General features: G+C 67.9%; 1 protein-coding gene across 1 annotated transcript; it reads left to right on the plus strand.

Annotated features, from left to right (window-relative positions):
• Positions 1-341: 341 nt before the first annotated feature.
• Positions 342-11545, plus strand: USP43 (ubiquitin specific peptidase 43; the record flags this gene model as incomplete). Its single annotated transcript, XM_032128993.1, has 15 exons — positions 342-782; positions 1896-2036; positions 4455-4555; positions 5827-5919; positions 6144-6279; positions 6354-6477; positions 7113-7275; positions 7361-7472; positions 8224-8327; positions 8709-8786; positions 8862-8991; positions 9155-9503; positions 9737-9877; positions 10238-10348; positions 10421-11545. Coding segments are annotated over 15 exons (2682 nt in total), but the record flags the coding sequence as incomplete, so codon positions are not given.
• Positions 11546-12115: the final 570 nt, after the last annotated feature.

A 12115-nucleotide genomic window follows, 5' to 3' on the forward strand; every position in this document is an offset into this window, starting at 1 on the left:
CCCCCCCCCTCCTCTCCGCTCCCTCTTCCTCCTCCTCCCGTCTCCCTCTCCCGAGCCAGCCCGGCCGGGGGAGGAGCCGGCCGCGCACAAAACCTCCCGCCCGGCCCCTCCGGGCCCCGCACCGGCACCGGCACCGGCACCGGCACCGGCGGCGCCCAGCGCCCGCCCGGGGCCATGCGCGCCGCGGCGGGGCCGGGGCCGGCGGGGCCGGGGCAGGGCGGCGGCCGCCCGCGGCCATGAGCGCGGCGGGGCCGGGCGGCGGCCCCGGGCGGCGGCGGCGGGCGGGGGGCGGCGGGGCGAGCCCTGCGGGGCGGCCGCGGGCGGGGGGCGGGCGGCGGCGGCGGGCGCTGCGCTCGCTGGGCAGCCTGGCGGGGCGGCTGCTCCGCACCTGGGCGCGCCTGGCCGGGGGGCGCGGGGGGCACGGGGGGCGCCGCGCCGTCCCCGAGGATGACGAGGGCGGGTTCCGGGGGGAGTCGCGGCGGCGGCTCGGCGGGGCGACCCCGGCCCTGGCGGCGGCGGCGGGGGGCGGTGCGGGGGGCGATGCGGGAGCGGGCGGCGGGGAGCGGCCGCCGGGCGCGCAGGGGCTGCGGAACCACGGCAACACCTGCTTCATGAACGCCGTGGTGCAGTGCCTGAGCAACACGGCGCCGCTGGCCGAGCGCCTGGCGCTGGGCCGGTACCGCGCCCGCGGCGCCCGCGGCGAGGTCACGCACCGGCTGGCGGCCCTGGTCCGCGCGCTCTGGACCCGCGACTACACCCCGCAGCTCTCCGCGGAGTTCAAGGTACCGAGCGGCCCCGCCCCACGGCCCCCGCGCGGCCCCGGCTGACCCCGGCCCCCAGCGGCATCCCCGGCTCGCAGCGGCACAGCCGGCACGCAGCACCCACCACCCGGCACACCCGGCTCGCAGCTCCCTCCAGCTCCCCCGGAACCCGCTGACACCCTTCCCAGCTCGCAGCACCCACCAGCATCTCCTGCTCCTAGCATCCCCCTACTCTTACCACCCTTCCCAGCTCCCACCAGCATCCCCCCACTCCCCACATGCCCTAGTGCCAGCACTCACCAGCAGCCCCCGCTCACATCACCCAATCCCCTGCCTCATCCTCCCCATGGACCCTGCCCTGCCAGACATCCCCAGCCCTGCTGCTGTCACCTCCCTCTGGCCTGGTTTCTGTCACCTGAGCTCCGGCGGGTGGGTGAGTTCCCAGCGCTGGCCATGCCACAGAGCCCTGAGGGGTGAGCAAGTGCTGGCTGTGACCGTAGGTAAGGCAGGATATTGTCCCTGGAGCCCAATTCAGTGGCCTCAGGCTCTGTCACTGAGCGTGTGTCACACCTCTGCCAGGCACACACCAGCGTGCTGGGGCCTGAGCCTGGCTGGGGACAAGGACAGGGCGTCACGGGCAGCACAGCATGTCCAGCCTGGCATCGTAGCTCCCCACGCTCAGGGACACGTGTCCCCTGTCCGAGTGACATTTCCTCGGGGAGCCGGTGCGGCCAATAAACTGCTGCTGCTGCCATTGAACTTTGCAAAGTGCCCGGGGCAGCTCCCGGGAAGCCGAGCCCTGCCCTGGGATGGGTTACATTGAGTTGATGCCATCGGAGTGCACGGGGCAGGTGGGACCTGTGGGTCCCCGTGGCTGAACTTGCCCATCTGGACTTGGTTGTGGTGTGCCCTGTGTTCCCTCTTGGCCTCATCCCGGCCGCTGGAAGCTGGGACACCACAGAGCCTCTGTCTCAGCTGCGTGTGCTTGGTGTCCCCACTGCTCTGCTGGCCCCGGGGTGGCCACGATGTCCCTGCAGAGGCAGGACGAGAGCAGAGGCTGTTGCAGGGATGGGTTTGGGGTGGGTGCTGAGGAAGAACCCGTTCATCAGCGCCCGCCGCGCCCGTGTCTTGCAGAACATCGTCTCCAAGCACAGCTCGCAGTTCCGGGGCAACGCTCAGCACGACGCGCTCGAGTTCCTGCTCTGGCTGCTGGACCGAATGCACGAGGACCTGGGCGCCGCCTCCCCCGCCCAGCAGAGCCGCGGCCCCCCGCAGGTGGGTGGCCCCCGCAGGTGGGTGGCCCCGCGGGGTGGCCGCACGCCCTGGCTCGCGGGGAGGCGTTCGGGCCAGGTCTGGGAGCAGGGGCACCGGGATGCGCTGCGAGGCGGTGGGATGGAGTTGGCCCCGCCCCGGTGGGGATGGGGATGCTGTGGTTTGGTCGGTGCGCGGGTGAAAGGATGGTGGGAGCCGAGTGCTGCGGGGCTGGGCAGGGGGTGGAGTGCTGGGAGAGTGAGGGGTGTCGGCAGGAGCCCATCCAGCCGAGCATCCCGGCTCTGGGGGGCATCCTGGTCCTTGGTGAGGAGGAGACGCAGCCCCCCCGTCCCTCCCTGCCTCCAGCTAAGCTCGCTGTAATTACAGCTCGGCGGCTTTGCTGTTGGCAAAATGAGTAATTAAGTCTTCTTCAATCCATCTGCTCTCAGGCATTGCCCTGGCCCCGGCCCTCCCTGCCTCCTCCTGCCTCCTCCTGCCCGCTCCCTCCCCGCTCCCTCCTCGCTCCTTCCCCGCTCCCTCCCCGCCCGCTGCTGCCCGCCGGGCGCTGCCTGTTGCAGGGGATGGATTTGAGCTGTTGGCATTTGACTCGTGGGCTCAGCCCGGCTGTTTGCTGTCCCCTCTTTAGTGGTGACACCCGGCTCAGCACTGTGCTGTCCCCTCTTTAGTGGTGACACCCGGCTCACCACTGTGCTGTCCCCGTTCTGTGTGCTGTCCCACTCTGATGATGCTCCTGGTCAAGCCCGTGCCAAGGCTCAGGGACTGGGCAGCTCAGGTGTGGGAAGCAGAAAAGGAGGAGGCTGGAGCTGGGCAGGAGGGGTGGGAATTCCCTCCTGGCTGCGGGATGGGTGCCCACGAGGTGCTTGCTGTGGCACCCAATGGGCTGTGGGGCCACCAAAGTGGGGACCGAGACTTGGCTGCCAGGAGGGCTTGAGAAGGAAGCATCCCCTTGGATTTTTGGGGAATTTTGGGGGCCCTATAGGGCACAGATACCATCCAGGTCCCCTCTCAGCCACACCAGATGGACCCCAGTGCCAGGCAGACCGTAAGGACACGTCAGGCTCAGCAGGACCTGGTGCCAGCAGATGGCATTGAGGAAAATCCACCTCCCGGCCAAAATCCTCAGTGATTTTCAATCTTACTCATCGAGACACCAGAAACTCACTGTCTCACCTCAAAACAGCCCACTGAAACTCCTTTCTGCAGCATCTCTTCTGCCATCAGGCTCCAGGGGTGAAGCTCCTGTCCCCAGCATGGGCACGGGGGCTCGTGGCAGGTCCCAGGGCAGCGGGCAGGCAGGGAGATGTCCCCTAACAGGGCAGGTTTGGCTGTGTCACACAGTCACATCCCAGTGTCCCTGTTCCCAAAGGACTGGAGCAGGAGACCTGGCTGCTCTTGGGGTCCCTGGGGCACAACTCACCTGTCAGCGAGGCACCGTGCCAGGGCCGGGCTGCGGGGCTGGCTGCCTCGGCTGGGCTCACTGTGCCGGGTGCTGTGCCCGGGTTTGCCGGGTGCTGTGCCCGGGTTCGATGTGCAGGTGCCGCGCTGGGAGCTGCGCTGGGGCTCGGGGCAGCGGGAGCTGTGCCCGGGCCTGTTGCCGGTGCAGATGCTGGGGGAACACGCAGGGACACGGCCGGGTCTGGGCACCACCTGCCCGGGAGGGCACCGCGCCAGCCAGGGCTGTTCGCACCTCCTGGGCGCGGTGAATTCGCACCCAGCCGTGTTTCCCTGGGGCGGGGACACGCACAGGAATGTGCACGTCCGCTCCAGGAGCTCATCCCAGACACACGGACACACAGACACACACATGGACACACGGACTCCTGCTCCCTGCAGTGTCCCACCATCTCACCCACCCACGCTCAGCTCCGGTGCCGATGGATGTTTGCTTGGCACAGTGGGAGCCAGGGTGGGGTGGGCACCCGCCTGCCGGGGCTGTTGACCCAGGATGTGCCCGTGGGCACTGGGGCTCCTCGGGGGGACGTGGGGGGGACCAGCTTCCCCCCACTGGGATGCTGCCATGGCCACTGAGCCGCCTCACCCAGGATCCCCTCCTGGAGCATTTCTCCAGGCTTGAATGCATTCCCAGCTCCTGTTCCTTGGTGTCCCGGAGCTCTGGACACTGGGGCTGCCTTGGAGGGGGTCTCACCACTGCAGACCCTTCATTAACCCTTCGTGCCCCAGGCTGGCTGGGGAATGGGATGTACCCCAAAGGTTCCCCTGGAGAAGGTGTGTGGGCAGACTGGAGGCACAGCAGTGCCAGGCAGGCAGGTGCCAGGGGCTCTTTGGCATCACCTTCAGCCCATGCTCGTGCCATGGGGACACCAAAGCTGGGCTTGGCTCACTAGGACGTGTCCCTGGCCCACTGAAGGACACGTCCCTCACCCGGTCACCTCACTCACCACTTGTCTCTTGCCCCTGCAGCCTGGCAAGGACGGGAGCAGCGGTGCCAGCAGGTCCCCCCCAGGCACCCAGCACCCCCGTGGGCAGAGCTTTGTGCAGAGCCACTTCCAGGCCCAGTATAGGTGAGTGGGGGGATGGATCCTGCCTGGCAGAGGCTTTGCCCTTCTGTGAGCCCTGCATGGGCACTGTGAGCCTTCACTCCTTCCTCTACAAGCACTTCAGAGTGTCCAAGGCCAGGGTGGACAGGGCTTGGAGTGGTCTGGTCCAGTGGCAGTGTCCCTGCCATGGCAGGGGCGCTGGACAGGGTGGTCTTTGAAGGTCCCTCACAACCCAAACCACCTGTGGTTCTGTCACAGGGCGCGGGACTGTCCCAGCAGTCCAGCACGAGGGTGCCCCTGTTTGGGACACCCCACATATTCATCTGACTGGGACTCATGGGACGCTCAGGCCACCCTGTCCCCAAGCCATGGCACTGCAGGCAGCAGGGGATGCATCTGGCATCACAAGCCCTCCCTCCTCTCTCAATCCCTCGCCCTATATATGAAAAAAGGCACTTTAATTATCCCTGTTCCATGTGCCAGAGCCGTCTCTGTGCTAAAGGATTTATTAATTTGTGTGACTGCTTCCCAGGGAGCTCAGTGGCTCTTCAAGGTGACAAATAACAAGGACTCAGGATTTTGTCTTGGATTTTAATTTATTTTTTCCATTTTTTGTTGAACAAAAAGGCGGGGGGGGGGGGGGGGGGGAAGAAATTTAAAACCCCCCAGAATTAAGAAGAATCAGCAGCAGGTGGCTGTTGGTGCCAGGTTGGGCAGGGGACCAGCAGTGCCTGCCCAGGGCCACCCTGGGGTCACTCACAGGCAGATATCCTCCTGCCGTCCTTCTCTGCTCCCCCTGCAGCCCAGCCATGGCCCTGCTGCTCAGGGGAGTCCTGTTCCCCCCCAGCACCCCGGGGCGTTGTCCCTGCTTAACCCCACCCAGGCGGGCTGGGGTCACCTCAAAACCTCCAGGAGCTGCCTCAGGCTCTGCCAGCCCTTGGGAGGGGGAGCAGGACTTGGGAGGGTTTGGAGGCCACCCTGAGGAATGAGAGTGGGAGATTCCCAGTCCTGAGATTTCACTCCGGCTTCCCCGGCACTGCGGGAGGCCCTGTTTGGGCTCAGAGTGAACAGACCCTCGGGCTGGGCAGGCAGGGGCAGGCAGGAACAGCCGGGGGGGGCCCACTCTGCCAGGAGGTCGTGCAGATCCCGTGGGATGCTGTGGGGTGCAGTACCCAGGGAGTGGTACCCAGGATGTGGCACCCGGGATGCTGCACCAGTGCCAAGGTGCTGCAGCCCCAGGATGGGCACTCGGGGGGCCGTGCCCGCTCCGATGACGCTCCCCATCCGTTTCCCAGGTCCTCCCTGACGTGTCCTCACTGCCTGAAGCAGAGCAACACTTTCGACCCCTTCCTGTGCATCTCCCTGCCCATCCCGCTGCGCCAGACCAGGTGAGCCCCACATCCACCCCCGGCGGGACGGCAGCTCCAACCAGAGCAATCTACGTATTTTGGGGTAAATAATGAACACGGGAGGTGGCGGCAGCACTGGGGACAGGTGACAGCCGCAGGAGCTGTGTCCATCAGGTGTCTGCCATCCCGGAGCTGCCGCGCCGGCACACGGATCCACCGGCGGTGCCTCCCGCGGCTGAGCGGTGTCCCCGTGCTGTCCCCAGGGCTCTGAACGTCACGCTGGTGCTGCAGTGCGAGCGCTGGCGCTTCGTGCGGGTGGGCCTGGCCGTGCCGCTGCTGGGCACCGTGGCCGACCTGCGGGAGATGGTGGCGCGGGAGGGCCGCATCCCCCCGGAGCAGGTAACGGCGGCACGGCGGGCGGGGAACGCGGGAGGCGCCCGCGGGATGCTGAGGGTGCCGGGGATGTCCCGCAGGTGATCCTGGCCGAGGTGTCCCCGCGGGGCTTCCTGCGCTCGCTCTCCGACCCCGAAGCGCTGGGGGCGGCCGGGGAAGCCGGGCCCGTCTACGCCTTCCAGCCGCCCCCCGCCCGCCGCGCAGGTACCGCCCCCGCCCGCGCTGATTGGCTGCGGCTGCCAGCCCGCCCGCGCTGATTGGCTGCGAGCGCCTGGGCTGCGCTGGGATTGGTGCTGGGCGGGGGGGCGGGAACGGCCCCGGGATTGGCGCAAGGCCGTGGATCCCTCGCTGTGATTGGTGGAAGCCAGTGGATCCCTCACGATGGTTGGCGGGAGGCAGTGGATCCCTCACTGGGATTGGCGGGAGGCAGTAGATCCCTCGCTGTGATTCGTGGAAGGCAGTGGATCCCTCACTGGGATTGGCGCAAGGCCATGGATCCTTCACTGGGATTGGTGGGAGGCAGTGGATTCCTCACGATGGTTGGCGGGAGGCAGTGGATCCCTCACTGGGATTGGCGGGAAGCAGTGAATCCCTCACTGGGATTGGCGGGAGGCAGTAGATCCTTCACTGTGATTGGTGGAAGGCAGTGGATCCCTCACTGGGATTGGCGGGAGGCAGTAGATCCTTCACTGTGATTGGTGGAAGGCAGTGGATCCCTCACTGGGATTGGTGGGAGCAGGCGTGCTGCCCTGTGATTGGTGGGAAGGGTGCTGGTGGGCAGAGCCACGGCACTAATTAACCCAGTGCTAACGAGAGCCCCTCATTTTCCCGCCCCGCAGGGTGTCCCCGCAGCCTCCCCACGTCCCCCTCGGTGCCGCGGCCGGAGGGGCCGCGCCTGCTGCCCAGCACTGCGCGCTCCTCCGACTGCCTGCACCACGCGCCCGGCGGCCGCATCCTGCTGCTGCTCTGCAACACGGCGGGCACGGGGCCGCAGCTAGCCAGGTACCTGTCACCTGCCTGTCACCCTGCCCCGCCCACTCACCGCCCGTGTGACACCCAGCCACGTGTCCCCGCTGCCTGTCCCCAGGTTTGGGCCACCGCTGGTGCTGCGGGAGGAGCGCGGCGTCTCCTGGGAGCAGCTCCAGCAGAGCATTCTGGCCCAGATGAGGGGGGTTCTGCGGGGAGAGGTGCGGCCACAGGTGAGCTCAGGGAACAACCCTGTCCTCTCCCAGTGCACACGCAGCTGCTGGCATCTGCTGAGACCATGGTCATGGTGGGGATGGAGCTGTGGGTGGCCATGATGGAGATTTGGGTGGCTGTGGGGTCTCCACGGGTGGCCATGCTGCAGCTGTGCGTGCCTGTGGCAGCACCATCACAGGCTGTGGTGACACTCTGGGTGACCATGGTAGAGCTGTGCTTGGCTGCAGGGATACCAGGGGTGTCACCGTGGGTGGCTGTGGTGGCCCTAGGAGTGGTTGTGCTGTGGACACTGGTGGCTGGTGGTCGCTGTGGGTGCCTTGCTGTACCTGTGGGTTGCTGTGGTGTCCCCTGGGGGTTGTCTTTGTGGTCACTACAGGTGGCCAGTGGTGTCACCACGTGTGGCTACAGCATCACCATGGGTGGCCGCAGTGCCACCCAGCCTCCATGGCAGGGCCACCCCAGCCCAGCTGCCCTCCCCAGCCCCCAGGTGCCACCATCCTACAGGCGCTGGTGCCCCTGTGCTGCCCCTTTGCCCTCCAGCTGCAGCACAGCCATGGGGACAGGTCATCTCCCAGCCCCACATACCTGTCCCCACAGGTGTCCCCTGCCAGCCCAGCCATGGGGACCAAAGCCATCAGATTTGTGGGGCTTATTTTGCCCTGTGTCCCAAAGCTGGGCTCACCCAGGTGCTGCTGCAGGGCAGGGGGTCCCTGTCCCCCAGTGGCCCCACAGTCCCCTCTCCCCTCACAGGGCACAGGAGCCCTTTTCCGGATCCGCCTGGCCGGGGGCGCGGCCCCCTGCACCTACCTGTCCCCTCAGGATCCCCGTCCTCTCTGCCACCCTGCCATCGACAGGTAAGGGGCTGCAGGGACAGGACTGTCCCCAGGACGTCCCCTCAATCCCTAGGGGTGGCCAGTGGCATCACCATGAGTGAGCACAGTGTCCCTGTTGGTGGTCGTGGTGTCCCCGTGTGTGGCTGTCACCATGGGTGGCCAAAGGTGTTCCTGTGGCTGGCCAGTGTCAGTATGGGTGGCCAGTGGTGACACCACGGATAGCCACAGTGGTGGTCACCTTGCTCCCCCAGCACTGGGGCCCCAGCACTCCCCCCGGCGTCCCCACTGTGGGTGGTGTATGGGGAGGTGGTGGCTGTCCCTGCCTGCCACCACGGGCTGGCAAGGAGGTGTCCCCACGGGGACAGGGGGTTTTGGGGGTGTCTCACCCTGTGCTCCCCTCAGGGCCCTGCAGCTGAGCGGGGCCGGGGGCCCTCCCCACGTGAAGCTGACGGTGGAGTGGGACATGAGCACCAAAGAGCGGTGAGTCCCCTGTGCCCGGGCTGGGGGGACACCCCGGCACTCGGGTCACCCTCCCTGGTGACGCGTCCCCCCCAGGCTGTTCGGCAGCCTCCAGGAGGAGGTGGTGCAGGATGCGGAGAGCGTGTGGCGGCAGCAGCAGGCGCACGGGCAGCAGCACAGCTGCACTTTGGATGAATGCTTCCAGCTCTACACCAAGGAGGAGCAGGTACGGGCACCCCCGGGCACTGCCCACCCTGGCACAGCCCCCGCCATGGGGGACCCAGCCCTTCCCTGGCACAGCGGCTGTTGGTGCTTCCGGTGCTGGGGGTGGCTGTGGAGGTGGCAGGGGGCGGACAGGGACGAAGGTGGCCATGACATGGTGTCCCCAGCTGGCTCCGGACGATGCCTGGCGCTGCCCGCACTGCAAGGTGCCCCAGCAGGGCACGGTGAAGCTCAGCCTGTGGACGCTGCCCGACATCCTCATCATCCACCTGAAGCGCTTCCGGCAGGTGGCCGAGCAGCGGCACAAGCTGACCACGCTGGTGAGGTTCCCGCTGCGGGGGCTGGACATGGCCCCGCACGTGGCACAGCGGGGCCAGCCCGGGGGGCAGCTCCTGGGGCGCTGGGCGCCCTGGCAGCCCCCCCTGCGCCTGCCCCCGGGCTGCCCCCGCGACCACCTGTACGACCTGTACGCGGTCTGCAACCACCACGGCAGCATGCAGGGCGGCCACTACACCGGTGAGAGGGGACACTGGGGACAGGGGGTGCCGTGGGGGTGCCGGGGGCTGGGGCATGGGGCATGGGGCATACACTGCGCTGTGCCACGGGGCGAGGCGCGGCGTGCGAGGGCATCTCAAGGGCTGTGCTGTGGGGCACAGCGTGGGGTTTAGGGGTGTGGCTGGGGTGCTGCGGGGAATGGCAGAGGAAGAGACAGACCCCCGTCGCCCCTCACCCCCACCCCTCGTCCCCAGCGTTCTGCTGCAACGCCCTGGACGGGCGCTGGTACAGCTACGACGACAGCCGGGTGGAGGGGGTGCGTGAGGCCGAGGTGAGCACCCGCAGCGCCTACATCCTGTTCTACCAGCGCCGCCACGCCGCCGGCCCCGGCACGGGTGAGCCCCAAGTCCCTGCACACCCTGACTCGAGTGAGCCCCAAATCCCTGCCCACAGCACCCCAACACTGCCCCTGGCTCGCGGGGCACAGCCGTGTGGTCACACCCCCCTGCAGTTGTGCACACAGCCCTACGTGTGACCCACACCTGTGCGCACGCCTGCCCGTGACCCCTGCACAGATGTGCACAAAGACCTGCCGCCCCATCCCTGCGGGTGTGCTCACCCCTTACATGTACGTGCGTGTGCACACCCCCGACCCGCCCGTGCGCAACCCCGGCCCATCGTCCCCGCTCCCCGCGCTGGGGCCCGGCGGGACCCCCCGATCGCTGCCCCCGGCCCACGGCCGCCGCTGCCCGCAGGCTCCGCCGCCGCCGCGGGGCACTGGCTGTTCCGCCTGGCCGCCTCCGAGCCCCGCGCCGACCCCCGCAGCGACCCCGACCCCTCGGGCTCCGCCGCCGCCCCGGAGAACGGTGAGGCTCAGGATGCTCGGCCCCCGGTGCCCCCCGCGCCCCCCGCCCGCCCTGACCGTGCTTCCCCCGCAGGCGGGTTCGAGGCGCGGCCCGCGGTGCGGGGGCTGCAGGGGCTGCAGGGGCTGCAGGGTCGCAGCCTCAGCGTCCGGACCGCCCCCGCCGGACCCCCGGGGCAGGGAGAGCCGGGCCCCCCCCGCGCCCCCCGCCGGCTCCGCCGGGCCGCCAGCGCCGAGGGGACCCCGCGCCGGCCGCCCCCGGGCCCCGGCAGCCCCGGGGCCGCGGTGCCGCACGGGGACGCGGGTGTCCCCCCGGGCCGCTGCCCCCCCGGCCCCTCGGCGCTGGGGCGGTCGCGGAGCTCGGCCAGCCTCCCCCCCCGGCCCGAGGGGGGGCTGCGCAGATCCGCCTCGCTGGGCAGGGCCGCGGGGGTGCCGCCCCTGGCCGCCCGGGGTCCCCCCGGGGCCACCCTGCAGCGGGGCCGGCAGCCCCCCGGGCCCCTGCGCCCCCCGGCCGTGCCCGAGTCCAGCTTCTGAGCCATGGGTGCGGGAGCATCACCCCTCAGCAGCTGTACAGCAGGTCCTGAACGGATCAGGGAGCTCCCCAGCTGGGGTGTCCCAGCCCAAGGGTGCCTGAAACAGGGATCCCAAACCAGGGGCATCCCGATCTGGGGGCTCCCAATCCAGCTGGGGGCAGTCAGGTACCCCGAAGCTGGGCCATCCCAACCCAGGGCCATCACAAACTGGGGACCATCCCAAATCAGGAGCTCACAAATCAGGGCATCCCAACCTATTGGCTCCCAACCCAGGGACTTCTGACCCAGGGGAAAGCCAAACCAGGGTATCTTGACCCAGAAGCTCCCAGATCCTGATCCAGGAGCATTCCAAACTGGGACCATCCCTAGCTGAGGGTTTCAGACCTCGGCTCATCCCAAAGTGGTGGCTCTGAACCCAGGGGTCTCCCAGCACGGGGCTGTCCCAAACGGGGCAGGTGGGTGCAGGGTCTCCAGCTCTGCAGCACCAGAGTATTTATTGTACCAGGAGAGTTTTATTTAGAGACGCTTTTTGTTTTCTAAAAGGCGACTATTTGGGGGTGGGGGGTCCCCCACACCTCGGTCTATGCAATCCCCGATTCCTGCAGCCAGCTTTTGTACGGGGCTCTGCCCCACCGCCGGCGGTTTCTATTAAAGACACGTGAAACAAGCCCAGTGTCCATCCCAGGGGACGTGTCCGAGGGGAAAAGGGCTCTGTGTCCCTTAGGGGTGGTCCTGGTACTGCAGTGGGGATCAGCCCAGGGCCAGGGGTCAGTCCTGGCTGGATCCTGCTGTGTGGGGTGGCTGTGCCTGAGTGAGGCCTGGGAGCAGGGTGGCAGCACCAGGAGTGCCGGAATCCTGGAGCTGAGCCCACCCAGGCATGAGCAGGATGTCTGGGGAAACTTGGTGCAGCCACAGCGAGGGATGGAGGTGAAGATGGTGGGATCAGGGAGGAGATGGAGGAGATGGACACAAGGGTGGAGGAGGAAAGGAGGGCTGGTAGACATGGAGGTGGGATCAGCGTGGAGACAGAGATGGATGTGGAGGAGGTGGGATTGGGGTGGAAATGGAGGAGGTTGGGGTGGATGAGGTGGGATGGAGGGGATGGAAGGGATGGGCAAAGGTGGAGATGGAAACAGGATTAGGTGGAAGTACATGAGCAGGAAGGTAGAGGAGACCATCCCTTGCTGGAGGCTGCTCCAGGCCAAGGCCCCTGCGGTGCCACTGCTGCTGCCATGGCT

The sequence above is a fragment of the Corvus moneduloides genome, chromosome 19, assembly GCF_009650955.1.
Source record: "Corvus moneduloides isolate bCorMon1 chromosome 19, bCorMon1.pri, whole genome shotgun sequence".
In the NCBI taxonomy this organism is placed as follows: Eukaryota; Metazoa; Chordata; class Aves; order Passeriformes; family Corvidae; genus Corvus; species Corvus moneduloides.